Source organism: Pipistrellus kuhlii, unplaced genomic scaffold, assembly GCF_014108245.1.
Source record: "Pipistrellus kuhlii isolate mPipKuh1 unplaced genomic scaffold, mPipKuh1.p scaffold_m20_p_3, whole genome shotgun sequence".
NCBI lineage: Eukaryota > Metazoa > Chordata > Mammalia > Chiroptera > Vespertilionidae > Pipistrellus > Pipistrellus kuhlii.
In genome coordinates, this window is record NW_023425529.1 from 104,621,900 (window position 1) to 104,639,244 (window position 17,345).

A 17,345-nucleotide genomic window follows, 5' to 3' on the forward strand; every position below is an offset into this window, starting at 1 on the left:
TTCATGTTGTCTTCCCTGTGTGTGTATCTGTGTGTCTTCTCTTCTTTCAAGGACACCTATCAGAATCTAGTTAGGGCTCACCCTCTAAATGGATGCCTACTTTGCACCTAAGGGGATGGGTATTAAAACGTCCAAGTTTAAAAAAAATATATATCCACAAATTCTTCTTTGATTCAGTAATCCCACTCCTAGGAATATATCCCAAGAAACTTCAACAGTATTTCTATTTGAGGTGGAATCTAATTCCTTTCTCCTTGAGTATGGGCTGGCTGCACTGATGTGCTTATAATGCAAAACAGGAGGGTAACATTGAGTTCTAAGGCCAAGTCATAGAAGGTAATACAGCTTCTGGACTCTGACATATGCCTTTGGAGTCCAATTGTGTGAATCCTCCCAGCCCAGGTGTCAGATATGAGTGAAGAATCCATCAAAAGTACACTAGTCCCAGCCACCATTGCATTAATTTTGTCTTTTCAGAAGTCTTGCCAAATGTTTTCTTGGTTGGCCTCTCCATGTTGGCACTTCATTTGAAAGACTTTGTCTTCTAATAGCACAATAGTCCTTTCAATCTCATAATTTTTACTGATCAGGGATGCCTTGTTTGACTTCATTTCTCTTAATTTAGATCCAGATGTGAATTGAATGATTTTTTTTTTGTCAGTTTAAATATTTAACATGTTTTCTTAACTTCTGGAGCTCTTTCTGTGTGTTCAACCACATGAATTAGATTTTCATTATATACTTTCCAGGCATTGCATCCATTCTGTGACATTAGTCTCAGGTTCTCAATTTTGTACTGCTTGATGCTCTAACTGGGCCATAGAATTGTTTATATATTCTTGTCATGCAGTGATTTCATTTTTCTGACCCAAGGAAGAAGCTGGAGGTTAATATTGTTTCATGTTGAGCAATTCAATTGGTTGTCCAGTCTTTTAAATTTATCTATTATTTTTTTCCTTCCTCCCTCCCTCCCTCCCTCCCTTCTTCCCTTCCTTCTTCCCTCTCTCCCTCCCTCCCTCCTTTCCTTTCTTTTTTTTCTCTTTCTTTCCTTTTTTAATTGATTTAGAGAAAAAGAGAAAGGGAGAGATAGAGAAACACTCATTTGTTGTTCCACTTATTTAATATTCATTTATTGGTTGATTCTTGTATGTGCCCTGACAAGGGATGAAACTCTTAAACCTTGGTACATCAGGACGACACTCTAACCAACTGAATTACCTGTCAAGGGCCTCATATTGTCATTTTCAAAAGCAGAATAATCAGGGCTGTTAGGTAGCTCAAGTAGTTCTTAGTTGATCAGTGTCTGTGAGTTGCCTCAATCACCAACACCACTACTACTTCCTGTACATAAGGTATTTCATAACCTTGGCCCATGCACCATAACCTCTCCAACCACCAAACCTGTGCCTGCCATTCTTAAGTTTGCCTGAGTTTTTGTGACAGGATTATGATTTTAGGAAAAAAATTCAGTTTACATGTTTTTTGAATTACATGATCTGGATGTTTCTCCCAAGCAAATGTATTTTTAGTATGGACGATTCGTTCTCCCCTTTGTTTCATAGATAGTTTTTTCATTTCTTCATTGCATTCACTTGACATCTTTATCTTCCAATTAAATTCTCTTTGCCTTTCATTATCCTTCTCTAGAATTTAATGGGAGTCCTTTTTTCCTCACACAATTACCATATTGGATACTGTCATTATGTTACCATTCTGATAAGTAAAGACTATATATCAAACACTTGTGTTTATTTAGTAATGACATTTATTTTGTTAAATGGTTTTCATCTATATTTCTTCTTTGGTGAATTGCTTGTTCCTAACTTTTCCTAATTTTTCTTTGTTGTGCCTCGGTTTTTATAGAAGAAATATCTTAGAGGGCAAAGGGATAAGTCTGGAAAAAATAACTTAAGACTTATGTAAGAGGCATTAAAAGCCTAACCGAGCATTTAAACCCAATGTATTAAACAATAAGACTTTACATCAATTATCTGCACCTAGGAAGGGCTAATTGATTTTAACCTTTTAAAACTATAAAATACTAGAGGCCCAGTGCACAAAATCATGGGTGAGTAGGGTCCCTAGGCCTACCCTGACCTCTGCTGCAAGGCCTCTGCCGACCTGCAATGCTACATGAAGCTCCTCACCCCTGGACACTGTGCGATGCTTGTGGCCACTGTCCCTGGACTGATCCATGAGGCTCCCCCTGCCCCGCCACTGCTGTGTGAAATTCCTCCCACCCCTGACTGTTCTGTGAAAAACTCCCCCCCGCCCCAGGCCGCCATTGCTCAACTGTCCCAAGTCCTGCCCCACTGCCACCACCTCCCCTCTCCCCCATGGCAAATGGCTCAGGGGCCTGGGGGGAAGGACCGAGAGGTGCTCCATGCACCTCCTGGTGACTGGTTTTTTGGTAGTTATGGTGTTATGACCACAGGCCTTTTATAATATAGATAATATGTCTATGGAAAGTGGAATGAAGGTATAAGAAAAGATTAACAAGAAATTACAAAGCAGCTCCAAGCCAACAAACAGAATATTCTGGCATTCTAGAAATGTCTCCTCAGTGCTTTCTTGAAGAGAGGTTTTACTCTCACTATTACAACCACTATTTTAACAACATTGTTTAGTTCTGCCTGGTGCTATTTCTTAAACCTCATATAACATCATCATTTAAGGTCATTCTTCGTTTGCTCAATGTTTTTTTGTGAGATTAGTCTATGTTGTTAGATGTCCCTTGAAGTTTGTTCATGTTCATTGCTATTGACATTTCTTTGTATAAATATACTACAATTTATTCATGTATTCAGAATTTTATGGACTTTCAGGTAGTTTTCATTAATAATGAAATAATGTTACTATTAGTATTCCTTTTCAGCATTAATTCCTTTGAATGTACTTTAGTAGAGGAATTTTTCTATCATGGTTTTGTAAAGAAGTCCAAAATCTTTTTCAAAGTAGTTATACTAATTTATACCTGACTAGCATAATGTAATATTATGTTCTCTACCACTTGGGTATTGATGAGATTTTGTTGTGGTTTTAATTTGCATTTTTGGATTATTAATGATATTGAGCACCTTTTCCTATGCTTATTGACAATTAGATATTCTCTTATGTGAGTTGCCTGCCTTTTTTTTTTTTTTCTTTCCCCAATTTCTACTAGGTTACATATAGGTAATTGAACAAATAAGTAAAATTTAGGGACAATGGAAGACAAGTTTCTTATTGATTAAGAAGGAAATTACAATCCCAGAAAGGAAGAAAATGAAAATGAATCCTGAGGTGTTGATTGGAAATAGGATTGATGTGAACTCATGGTTTTCAAAATGCGTGGATGGATATGTAAGCACCAAAAGTATGAGATGAGCCTGGAATATGTTATTATGACAGAATGCAAGCAAATAATCAGTGAAATTGTTTAAAAAGGACACAGAAGCCACTGTGGATGGCCTCCTACTGGCAAAGTCTGGGACAATTTGAGCATAAAAATAAATAATAATAGTAATGAATTATGACTCTGAATAAAATGGGAAACTATAAGACCTAAACAACTAAGTTCAAAGGTTGATGAGAAATGGGATATTTAAATAATTTCAAATTACTTCCCATGAACCTTAATCAAATGACCAGGATGAAAGTCATCAGAATTAGACAAAATAAAATTCCACACTGCCTGATAAGATGCAAAGAGAACCCACGATCCATTACAGTGACATCCCTACCAAAACTGCATACCGAATCTCATTATGTGGAACTGCTCAGAAGTGAAAATAAGGGACGGTCTAAAATGGCTGATCTATCGATATAATCTTCAAAAGTGTCAGCCATAAAAGTTAGGAAAGTTTGAGAAATTGTCCAAGACTGAGAATAACAAAACAACAACAAAAACACGTGATAAGTAAAGGCATCTGTGATTCTTGTGTTTAGTGAAACTTGGAAGAGATCTGAGGACATTTTTTTTCAAGACCATCAAATAATTTACTGTGACTCCACCTGTGTCCCATAGGCCCGGAAAGTAACCAGATGAGGTGCTGGAGCATCTGGAAGAGACTGCAAATCATTTGTGGGAGAATCTGCGGCACTTGGACCCCATCAGTTGAGGCGGGGCGCTTCAGGGGGACTTCCTTTTTTCCTTTGCTCTGCGCTCCTCGGTCCGCACCTCTTCCCTTCAACTGCCCCTCCTCTCCCCTTACCGCTCCCACCCTCCCACCCGCCTTGCGCCTGCGAGGTTCTACCAGGCCTTCAGGTTGGATTAGCAGAGCCTGGACCACAGACACGGGCGCTCACGCAGCCTGGGCTGCCCCCGTCTGGCAGACTCAGCACACGCACCTTCTACTGCCCTACCCACCCCGCTTGTGGAGGACACCCTCTGTGCCAGCGCCAGGGGCCGCCGGGCACAGTGGTTCTGAGGGTCCCGGAGTGTCAGACAGCTGCAGCCAGAGCCAGAGCCAGAGCCAGAGCCAGAGCCAGAGCCAGAGCCAGAGCCAGCTGACCTTTCCATGAAAGGATGAAGTGAATGTACTGTAGTAGCCACGGTAGCTGCAGCCAGATCACAGGGTTCCCTATAAGCCCTGAGGGCGACTCTGGAATTCATCACTCCCTTCCTGGTCTCACAGCTTGTGCTGGTGGCTGTCCTCAAAGGGCTTGGTGTTGTTGAGCCAGTCAGTTTACACAGCTAGTGATTTTTTCAATGTTTTGATGTTTTTATTGTGGTTATATTTGTGGAAAATATACAATGAAGCATTTGGGGTGATGGGTGTGGAGTTGGGATTTTATTTTACTTTTATTCCAAACTAATCAGTTAGCCTGTTACTGTTTCAAGGACGCTGGTAGAAGAGACCTGGGCCAGAGACAAAGTATTCTGTTACTCCTGGCACAGGAAACAGCGTGAGCATCACTGTGCCTGTTCCCCGTTTCCAGTGGAGGCAACAGAGAGCGCAGATGGTACCTGCATGTGCAGCGGGTTGCAATACAGGGAGAAACATTGAACTTGGGGAGCCTGCTGTTTTATAGGAAATGGTAAGCTAGCCTGATCTTTGTCCAGAACGTTACCTCATACGTCAAGGTTGCTCACTGCAAACAGAACCCTGATACAATCCCAAAGGAAAAGAATGTGTGTCCAGTAAAAACATGTACAGGAATTTTTGCGACAGTATTTGTATTATTCCTATTACCTCGATATTGGAAACAACAAAACTCCCATCAATAGTAGAATATAAATTGTATTCATAAACTGAGTATTTGTAGCAATAAAAAAAGAATGAATTGTTACATAAAACAACATGGAAGAATCTTATAAACATAGGTTAAACTACTGAGCACAGATATATAAAAAATGTCTATAGTGCATTGTTTCTTTTATATAAAGTTGAAAAGTAATGGTACTAATCTGTGGAGATAGAACAGGTAAGAGAGATGGATCTTGAGGGTACTGACTCTAGAGGTCTGAGGGGGCTTCTGAGATGACAGTATTTTTTTTCATCTGCAGCAATAATATGGTTATGTTCATTCTGTGATACTTCATTGAGCTGAACACATGATCTATGCAGTTTTCTATTTTACTTCAACAAAATATTTAAGTGTGAAAAAAATGCTAGCATTTGTTTATTGTGTAAGTGTAATAATACAAAGAGGTGTAAAGGAAATGCTAAGAGCTTTCACATCCCCTGGATTATCCATTTCTAATAGGCCAGCATGCATCCTTTTATATATTTTCCTAGTTAAAAAAAAAAAGCAAATATCATTTATTCAAAAGTATCTCTGGTGTCTCTTTGTTTCATTGTTTGTTTTCCATTATATAACAAACTTTATAGACTTAAAACTCTAATATTTTCATTAGACAATTTGTCATGGACTTTTCTATTGTTGGAATGTCTATATCTAAGTTTTCTACCCTCACATAAAAAATTTTACATAAGTAAGAACATATACTGTCATTTTTTTATGAATATTTTATCTTTCTGTGTTCTCCCATATGATCTCTCTGATTTTTTGAAAATTTGGTATTTTTCTCCCTACTTATATTGTTACTTATAAATGTATAGTTTGTCTATACAATCATTTATGTATAAAAATGAAAATTTACATTAAAATGTATAAAACTTATTTGTATTAATATTCTCATGCTTGCCCTGGTCGCTGTGGTTCAGTTGGTTGGAGTGTCCTCCCCATACATGGATAGGGAATGGGTTCAATTCTCAGTCAGGGCAGATACCCAGATTTCGGTTTGATGTTTCTCTTTTTCTCTCTCTCTCGCTCCCTCTCCCTTCCTTTCTCTATGAAAGCATATCCTAGGGTGAGGATTAAAACAATTTTGTGAATGTTCTCATACTTATTATTAATTTTTTTTACTATTTATACTCTTTTAATCCCAAAATATACTTAATGTAGGACTTTCATACATTTAATAATCAAAGCTCAATATATAATAGTACACATTCAAAATATTATACAAATATACATAGCTATTTTAAAAACAGCATGCTAAAGGTGGAAAAGTGTGAGTATTTTTAGTTCTCATCCCAATTTAAATAGTATTACTTAAGGCATTTTGGGAAAAAGTACTTTCTTTGAATTAAACATAAGACTACCAGGATATATTGTTTGCACCTACTAGAAGCCAATGGAAATGTTAAGTTCAATAATATGCATTACTTTTTCTGTCTACTATTTTGCATTTTATTCCTTTCTCTCTGGTGGGGAAAATCCTCATTATTAAATCATTAATGTTGTTGCTTATAAAAAAATTATGGCCGTTAACTAGGTGTTCTTTCACTACACTTAATTTTAAATGATCTCTTACCTCTTGGAGGATATCATAATTTCAACAAATAATTAACTTTGCTTTACACTTTTGAAGAAAATTACCCTGACCCTAGATGATTCCAGTCAAGGGCATATACCTTGGTTGCAGGCTCCTCCCCGACCCAGGACCTGGTTAGAGCTTGTGCAGGAGGCAACCAATCAATGTATTTCTCTCACATCAATATTCCTCTTTGTCTTTCCCTCTCTCTTCCACTTTCCCTAAAAGTCAATGGAAAAATATCCTCGGGTGAGGATTAACAAAAAATAAATGAAAATAAAGTTTTTAAAAAAGAAGAAAATTACCCTATATATTGACATGTATTTCTTCAGAAGTCATGGCTAACTAACATGGAATTAAAATAAACTCAATGATATTTTACGGCTTTTTTGTTGTTCATTTTCACCGGAAGATATTTTTTCCATTGATTTTCAGAGAGAGTGGGAGGAAGGGTAAGACGGGGAGAGGGAAAGGGGGGGAACATTGATGGAGAGAAAGACACATCGATTGGTTGCCTCCCATGTGCACTCTAAAAGGGGCAAAGGATAGAACCTGCAACTCCTGAGTGAAAATCAAACCCACAACCCTTCAGTGTGCCGGCCAAAGTTCTAACCTAGGGGTGTCGAACTCAATCAGAGAAGGGGCCAAAATCTAAAATCCAGCCTAAATCGAGGGCCGAATGGTTTACTGAACAGTCATAAACTGTCATTGTGATGGAAATGCAGCGGAGTGCAGTGATGACAGCGCGGTGCGGGCCACATTGCAAGGCCTGGCGGGACGGATTTGGCCCGCGGGCCTTGTGTTTGACACATGTGTTCTAACCAATGAGGGACACCAGCCAGAGCTATGGCTTTTTTTTTTTTTTTTTTTTTTTTTTTTAAAGAAAAAGTAATATTAGCATCCTTAGAGTTTACGAAGAGTTTATATCTCTTTATTAGAAGCCTGGTGAATGAAATTCGTGCATAGGGGAGAGGGGGTGTTTCTCAGCCCAGCCTGTGCCCTCATACAGTCTGGGACCCTTCACTTCTTACCACCCCCTGCCTGCTCGCTGCTCCTTACCACTTGGTTCACTGTTCGTGAGCGCTGCCATGGAGGCCGGTAAGGTTCTTGCCACCTCTGCTGCGCTTGCCAGCTGTGACCCCAATTTCTGAGTGGCACTTCCCCATGGGAGCACACTGACCACCAGGGAGCAGCTCCTGCATTGAGCATCTGTCCCTGGTCATCAGTGCGCATCAGAGCGACTGGCCATTCTGGTCATTCTGCCCTATGGTCGCTTAGGCTTCTATTATATAGATAACGTTAAGCAGGAATAAGAAACATTAATTCAATGACCTTAAAAAATTCTTGATTGAAAAACTCATCATCATAAATTTGTGTCAGGCATGGCAAAATATGTAGAGATATACTTAATAAGTAATTTTTATTTGATGCCGACTTTCTATCAGAGGCAGGTCATTTATAAGTCAGAAATAATAATAGTACCTATCCTTTACTTAAAAAAAAATAGAAAATAGATTTTAGAGACAAGACTCTGAGGAGCCATCCTGCAGTTATACAAGAGAAAGAGAGTATTTTTCCTTATACACTGCAAGCATGTCAAACTCGTGGCCCACAGGCTGCATGCAGCCGACAATGAATATTTTTGTGGCCCAGCCAATATAATGGTATGTAAGAAATGTTTTAATAAAAAGTTTTGTAACTTAATTTTTATAATATCCTGTTATACATAATTATTAATAATGAACTACAATGTTCACTAATGATGATTACTATAATCACATTGCATTAATTTCCCTTATGCGCAGGCTCACTGTTTCTCTCCACTAATATTTTAGCAGCCAATTGCCACATCATTAGTTCTGCACTGACTTGTTTGGTGTGTGTGACAGGAAATATTTCGCTTTCAGAGAACAAGAAAAATAATTTATTTGCATTATGCCTATTAATTTGTGCAGTTATTCAGTGTCTAGTAAGTTAATGTTCAAGAAGAAATATTAATTTTTATTAAAATGCTCTATTATTTTATGTTAACAATTACTCATTTTTCCCCCCAGCCCTTTGTATTCAGCATGTCTCTATCAAAATAAACCTACGGAAAATAGAAATGGAAGCTTTTTTGTTTTTGTGGCCCACATAAACTTAAACCTTGTATATATGGCCTATGTTAACCTTTGAGTTTGACATGCTTGTTGTTAGCACCACTCATCTGATACGTTTTTTAAGTCTGAGATTGGGTCTGGATTGAGGATCCTGCCAGGGTGGCAGGATCTGGATACTTTTTGTTTGCAGCATTTCTGTTCATTAGGCTTTGGGAATCATCTCATCTTTTCTTTCTTTTTTTGTTTTGTTTGTTAATCCTTACCTGAGGATTTATTTATTTATTTATTTGTTTATTTATTTATTTATTTATTTAAGAAAGAATGTGAAAGGGAGGAGGAAGAAGAGAAGGAGGAGGAGGAGGAGAAGAGAGAGAGAGAGAGAGAGAGAGAGAGAGAGAGAGAGAGAGAGAGCGAGCGCGCGCGATGGCTATGAGAAAGACACATTGATTGGTTGCCTCCCACAGGGGCTGGGGATGAACCCGCAACTGTGGTACGTGCCCTCGACCAGAATCGAACCCTAGACCCTTTAGTCCTCAGGTTGACGCTCTAACCATTAAGTAGCTGGCTAGGGCTGGAGTCATCTCATATTAATTAAAGAGTCTTCCTCTGTCTTCTCTCCTCTGAGATTACTACAGCACACTGTTTTTACTCTTTTAGACTAAGGAATAGGGCTGGCCTCAATAATTCACAGTGCATATTTTATCAGGCCTCTCACACCAAGCTGGTGCTTCACAAAGGTGGCTGTCCGCCTATTGTCACTCCTCCCCATGCTTTTCTCTCCATGGTACAAAGTGCCAGCTAGGTTTGAAGGCTCTGTTCCTTGGTCTCATGATTGAATTTCTTGTTCAGAATGAATCATTTCATCTTTGACATCAGGCATCTCTTTGAACAGGCTGGCCGAACACTGAAAACCAAATAACAACAGAGGTCAACTATTCATTATGAAGAATGTAATCAATCATAATCATATGCCAATTGCTGGAGAGCAATTCAATTTTTGCTAACCTGTTGACAGCTTTGCTATTAAATCTCCTATGATAGAGTCTTACCTGACTTAGGTCTTGCTATTTCTGTATATTTACTGCTTCAAGCTGATTCCCAAAATTCCATTGTATAAATTTTTAAAATTAAAATTGACAATTGCCCTAACACAGTGACAGAATGCTGCTGTTGAATGCCATGGAATTCCTCATTAATATTCACTTATAGTTTGTAAGAGGAATGGTTTAACAATTGAGCAACACACATACAATTCAAATATTGATTAACTAATCCATAAATCTGTGATCATAAAAGAATTGCTTTTAACTGCCTATGTTTGATTTTATGTTCTTAGCATTTTCAAAATTCATATTTCAGTAATAACATCTAATGTGCTTTTTCTGGTATGGTTATTAGAATATGTATTTCAATTTTACAATCAGCATAAATGTTTTTTAGGTTGCCAGGAATGACAACCTAATTTTCCAGTGAGGTCTTTACATAAAGGCTTACTAACCCTGATATGCATATTATCATCATTAACCATAATTTACTGAATATATTTTAATAACCTAAACTGAACAAAGAATCTGATTTTTTTTTTTACCCCAAATTAGTATGACATTTGGTTTGAATTGTTTTTCTTGATTGTGGCAATTAATTTCCTCTGTTTAAACTATAAACACATATGTTATGTTGTAACATTAGATGAACATGTGCCCACCAAAGAGTAAACAAACAATCACCATCCTAACTGGATGTCTGTGTAAATTTAAAAAAACACACACACAAAACACCTTAGCTCTGACTGGTTTGGCTCAGTGAATAGAGCATAGGCCTATGCCTGAAGGGTACCGGGTTCAATTTCCGTCAAGGGCATGTACCTTGGTTGTGGGCACATCTCCAGTGGAAGGTGTGCAGGAGGCAGCTGATAGATGTTTTTCTCTCATTGATGTTTCTGACTCTCTCTCCCTCTCCCTTCCTCTCTGTAAAAAATCAATAAAATATATTTTTTTAAAAATCTTAATTTTTATTTAAAAAAAGTTTTATTTGTTCATCAACAAATATTTATTGAATGCATAAGGCATACTAATTTCTGCTGTGGGATATATAAATGAATAACACTGTTCTTTACGGTATCTACACTAATAAAAGAGAAATATGCAAATTAGCCATCACTGCTACACCCATCAGCCAATCAGGAGGGAATATGCAAATTAGAAGGAAAAAGATAGTGCTGCCTAGCTGTTCTAGGCGCTGAGTGGCCGGGCCAGATGGGGCAGGACACCTGCTATGAGAGGGAGGGTGAGGGCAAAGGGATCTATAGGAACGGCACTCTGGTCCCAGTGAAGATGAAGATGGTAGTCTGCAAAGAAGACCAAGACATGGCAGATTCCAGCCAGGGTCTGCAGCGAAGATAAAGACAGCAGACTCCAGCCTGAATCTGTAGCGAAGATGGCAGACTCCAGTGGGAGTCTGCTGCAGAGACGAAGAAGCAGACTCCAGCAGGAGCGAAGGCCTGGATCCCAGGTGCCGGAGGAAAACCAGTGCTGGAAGCCAAGGGAAGGAAGGCCTATTGCATGAATCTCTTCATGCAATGGACGTCTAGTCTTATTATAAGCGAGGACATTGATGAGGAATGTATGCAAAAACCACATACAAATTCCACTTCTTATTTATTTTTTCATAAACTCTCTAGATTTGTGAGAATGAGAGAGAGAGAGAGAGAGAGAGAGAGAGAGAGAGAGAGAGAGAGAGAGCGCCCAAAATTATTGCAGAAATTAAGTTTCTCTTTGGGACCTGTCATATTTGGATATACATTCACTGAAAAACACATGTGATAAAGCCAGTACAAGAGAACACAAAATTTTAGTGTTCTGGAGGACCATTAGAACATTGATTACCAGGCTTTCTCCTCAAAGTTTCTGATGCTGTGGGTCTAGGGTAGGGCCTTAGAATTTGCTTATCTGATAAGTTTCCTGGTAATGCTGATATTCCTGGTCCAGGAACCACACTTAGAAAAAAACACTGGATTTTTAGCAAAAATTACATAAAGCATTTCCTTTCTTTTAAAAAGATGAATTTGCCTTTATTGATTTCACAGAGGAAGGCAGAGGGAGAGAGAGATAGAAACATCAATGATAAAAGAGTACCATTGAATGGTCACTTCTTACAAGCCTCCTTCTGGGGATGGAGCCCCAATCTAGGCATGCACCCCAACTGGGAATTGAACCATGACCTACTGGTTCATAGGTCTATGCTCAATCACTGAGCAACATCAGCCAAGCCATTTCTTCATTTTTAAAGCATTTCTTTCCTCCCCCCCCCCCCTTTTTCCCCTCTCTATCTCTCCTATAAAATTAATATCCAGAAATCTGTTGTACTTTTATACACCAATAATGAACTATCAGAAAGGTTGATTAATAAAGCAATCCCATTTATAATTGTACTAGAAAAATAAAATACCTAGTAATAAATTTAACCAAGGAGGTAAAATATCTGTATAAGACACTGACGAAAGAAAGTGAAGATAAAATAAGTGGAAGCATAAATCATGTTCATGGTTAGGAAGAATAATATTATTAAAATGTCCATACAGCCGGGACCGGTTTGGCTCAGTGGATAGAGCATCGGCCTGGGGACTGAAAGGTCCCGGGTTCGATTCCTGTCAAGGGCATGTACCTTGGTTGCGGCGCATCCATAGTAGGGGGTGTGCAAGAGGCAGCTGATCGATGATTCTCTCATCGATGTTTCTAACTCTCTATCCCTCTTTCTTCCTCTCTGTGAAAAATCAATAAAATATATTTTAAAAAAATGTCCATACCATCCAAAAACACTCTATAGATTTAATGCAATCTCTAATTAAAATATCAAAGACTTTTTTTTTTTACAGAGGTAGAACAAATAATTCTAAAATTTATATGGAACCACAGAAGACCCTGATAGCCAAAGCAATATTGAGAAAGAAGAACCTGATATCAATCTATACTATAAGGCTATATTAATTAAGACATCATGGTACTGGCATAAAAGCAGACACATGCATCACAAGAGATTCAGAGAGTTTATTCTGACTTCAATTTTAAAATACTTATTTAAAAAATATATTTATATTAATTTTAGAGAAGAAGACAGAGGGAGGAAGTTATAGAAAAATCAATGATGAGAGAGAATCATTGATTAGCTACCTCCTGCATGCCTCCTATTGGGGACGAAGCTGGAAACCCGAGTATGCCCCCAGATTAGGAATCCAACTGTGACCTCCTAGTTCACAGGTCAGGGCTCAACCACTGGAGCCACATCAGTGGGGTCTGACCTAAATTTTAAAAAGTGAGAGGGAAAAAAAAAGAATAGAAATAATGATGCTTGTCTTCTAGACCTTCCTAGGAATATAGTTCTAATCTAGTTAAACTCATTTCTTTTGTGTTATTTACTCTATAGCTACCTTGGCTTTGGCCAATTTGTGGAACAATCAAGTTCTTTCTTGGTTTGGGAACTTTGTATTTACCTTTTCTCCCCCAGGAATGATTTTACCCTATGTTTCACATTCTTCCAATCTGTTAATGGGCAATTACTTTCCAGAGCTTCCTGGGTGAAGTAGGCCTCTCTCTCCATTGCTATTTCATTGAACAGCACTTCGTTTCCTTTAGCACTAATCATGGTCCAATAACATTTTTAAAGTCCTTTGTCTCAGACACAAAATGTAGGTCCTCCAATGCCTACCAGAGTACCTGACTCATAAATGTCTTCAATAAATACTTAAAAAAAAAAGAAAAAAAGAAAAAAAGAGGGGGAGGTAGTAGAGGGCATAGAGAGGATAAATGGTGATGAAAAAAAAATAAGAAAGAAAAGCATTTAGGGAAGGTGAATTAAATTTGAATTAACTTTTAGTGAATTTAAATGCCAGGCATAGGTCTCAGTGTGTTTCCTGATACCTATGTCACAGGATTCCAGGGCAGAAGGAATAGGGAAACTGAGACAGGAAAGTTAAACAAAGGCCAAACAGTACAGGCAATTTGCAGCCAGCTTGTAAATAACAAGCCATTATCTTCCCCAGCCAAGGACATGAAAGCAAATGGTTAAAAAACCTCCCAACTGAGAGAATGCGAAAAAGGAGGGTAGAGGGGGAATAAATAAAGGGCAGTTTTACTCCTTAAACAGTGAATCCAACAATTTTAAGGCGTGGCAAGATAAAGTTGCCAGGTGCTTCTCATAATTTCTGGGAAGGCCACAACAAAGTAAAAAAAAAGGAACTTTGAAAATTAATCTATACCAAAATTCAACAAAGAAATTTTAAAGCCTATAACCAAAAGGGTATACGTACAGTATAACAGTTCAGATCCCCACCCAACCTGCTCTTCAAATGAGCTATAAGCCTGCCTGCATTTCGTAAACCAGACATATCAGTTTGCTTGCTTTGCTTTTTCAATAAAGCTTTAATAAATTGGCTTTTCACAATGCATGAAGGTCTCTCACTTAAACACATTTACCTATATGACAAGACAAGAATGCAGATTGGGAACAGCTCTCTCCCACTGATTTAGGGGGCTGTCCCATTTACTACTCTGGTGTTGGGGAGAGGGGGCTGACTGTAACATACAGCTTATACTTCATAGATTCAGAATTATGAAATCCTTTTAATCCCACAAATGTGAATCCAGAACGCTAAATCTGCCCGCAGTTCAGACCACATCGGCCCCCTCCTCTCACGCTGAGGGTTCGGCTCCGCCTCCCGGTAGCTTTGCTGGGGCCCGGCTGACCAGCGGTCCCCGCAGCGCCTTCTCCGGCGCATGCGCCGCACACCGCGCACGCGCAGTCCTCGCTGCCGGTCCGGCGGCCACGGCGGCGCGGGGCGGGCTCCTGCGCGATGGCCGAGGGCAACGGGGAGGCAGTCACGGTCCCCGCGTCCGGGGCCGCCAACGGCCTCAGCAATGGGGCGGGCGGCACCTCGGCGCAGCCCAACAACCCGCTGTCGCGGAAGCTGCATAAGATTTTGGAGACGCGGTTGGACAATGACAAGGTAACCGGAGCTGCTGGCCAGGGACACGCCGCCCGCGGGGCTGAACCTGGACCGGCGGCCTGGGTCCGACACCCAGCCCCGCCGGAGGGACACCCAGTCCCCCGCCGGGGGGACACCCAGCCCCGCCGGGGGGACACCCAGCCCCCCGCCGGGGGGACACCCAGCCCCCCACCGGGGGGACACCTAGCCCCCCGCCGGGGGGACACCCAGCCCCCCACCGGGGGGACACCCAGCCCCGCCGGGGGGACACCCAGCCCCGCCGGGGGGACACCCAGCCCCCCACCGGGGGGACACCCAGCCCCGCCGGGGGGACACCCAGCCCCCCGCCGGGGGGACACCCAGCCCCCCGCCGGGGGGACACCCAGCCCCGCCGGGGGGACACCCAGCCCCCCACCGGGGGGACACCCCGCCCCGCCGGGGGACACCCATTCCCGCCGGGAGGACACCCCGCCCCCCGCCGGGAGGACACCCCGGCCCCCGCCGGGGGGACACCCGGACCTTCGCGGGGAGGATGGCGGGGGAGGCGAGGAGCCCTGGGAAAGGAAAGAGGTTTCGGGGTGTTGCTCCTATTTGAAAAGGTTCGGTGATAACTCTGGATCTGGGAGGAAGACCGCGGGGTCCCTCTGTAACCTCGGAGTGACTAGGGTCCGAGGTTGAGAGGGTAGGATGAGAAACCGATGCAAAAGAGCAAATTACAAGACAACGTGAATCGGGGGTACGAGGTTCGGGAGAACAGGGTTAGGTGTAATTGAGCATTGACAAGTTAAAACGATTAAAATGTGAAATTATATAATTTATTTTATTTCTTATTTATATTATATTTTATGTAAGCCAACACGGAAGAACCTGCTAAGATGAAATAATATTTACTAGTCTAAGTACTGCCTGTGATTTGTGGGCTCAAGCTGTATTTCTGTACAAAATAGATTGTCCACATCCTCTCCCAAATATTTCCTGAAATTTAGATTGGACTTTCTAGCTCCATCATAGCAGGTTATCTCTGCTCTATCACTGAGTCTCTAGGTAAATTGGCTGATAATATATCACTGAGCTTTTAGAAATTTGTAGGTCACTGAAAACAAGCTGTCAATAAGAATTTGTGTGTAAAAAATAACATCATAATATAATGAATAAGACTGTCACTATTCATTATATTTACTAGATAAAACCACCAAATTGATGCATTATGATTTAAGTGAATCCATTAACTTCTCTAAGCTTATGTCTTATTATTTCTAAATTGTGAATCTCTAGTAACATCAGGATTGCTCTGAGGGTTCAATGAAAGAATCCAGGTGAAGTGCTCAGACAAGTGCCAGGCACTTACTGTTTGTTATTAAATGTTAATTTTATCATACAATTTATTAAGTGTTTAAAACAGTGTCAAATATTGATATTTATTATCTCATTTAGTACAGCTACTCCAATAAATTGACACTATTTCCTTTTACCCATGAGAAAAATAAGGCATGTAGAGAGTGTAAGTTACATCATATAACTAGTAATTGGTGGAGTTAAAATTTACACTCAAGTCTGTGTGATTTTGTTCATTCAACAATTACTGACTATGTCTTTGAGCCAAGCCCTAAGTCATTTCAAAATTGTAGCCTAAAAGCACCCATGGACTAAGACAGTGTGGCAGAGGCCTGGGAGGGGGCGTGGCAAAGGGGAACATGGAGAATATCTGTAATAGACAGCAATGACAAAAAAGGTATTTTCCTCCTCTCTCTTAAGTATTAAATTGAATTTAAATAGCTTTACTATTTTTGTCAATCCAGCCAGTATTTCAAAATAACACTGTAACTGAAACACGGAAGGGTAAGCCTGTTAGACTATATAGTGTGTTAGTTTGGTTGAAGGAATTAATATATGTAAGATTTAGGTTCCTGTTTCATATCTTAGGCCTGGTCCTCTGTCCTCTCTCCTCTGTTCATCTCTCTATAGAAGAACTCTCTTACTTTCATAATTTTAAATACCAAAAAGCATTATGATTCTCAAATTTATAATCCTATTTCTGACATCTCTATGGAGTTCCATACTTGTACAATCAATTGTCCATATGGCACCTCCAATTGGATACCTGACCGACATAATAAAAACTGAACACCACTAGAACTCTTTTTCTCCAAACTGGTTATCTCTCTATTGTTAGAAAAGAATATCATCTTTTACCCGTATAATCAAGAAGCACGTAAGTAATGTTTAATACCTGTCATTTTTTTTTTCACATCCCACATCTAATCCATTAGCAAGGCTTATAGGCTCTACCTTGAAAAAAAATATCACCTGCAGTGCTACTACCATGCCAGTCTATGCCAATGGTCGGCACACTGCGGCTCGCGAGCCACATGCAGCTCTTTGGCCCCTTGATTGTGGCTCTTCCACAAAAATACCATGGCCTGGGAGAGTCTATTTTGAAGAAATGGCGTTAGAAGAAGTTTAA

General features: G+C 40.1%; 1 protein-coding gene and 1 pseudogene across 2 annotated transcripts in view; one reads left to right on the top strand and one right to left on the bottom strand.

Annotated features, from left to right (window-relative positions):
* Positions 1-473: 473 nt before the first annotated feature.
* On the bottom strand, positions 474-1,414 carry LOC118730711 (annotated as a pseudogene).
* A 13,259-nt stretch (positions 1,415-14,673) lies between these two features.
* The window catches only part of COG6 (component of oligomeric golgi complex 6), a 78,401-nt gene continuing 75,729 nt past the window's right edge, over positions 14,674-17,345 (top strand). Inside the window, exon 1 of one of the 2 annotated variants that reach the window (XM_036456059.2) lies at positions 14,674-14,902. In XM_036456059.2, coding sequence (XP_036311952.1) covers positions 14,750-14,902 — 153 coding nt within the window. In that variant the 5' untranslated portion in view covers positions 14,674-14,749. The remainder of the gene's footprint in view (positions 14,903-17,345) is intronic. The other variant, XM_036456060.2, reaches the window with a different exon arrangement.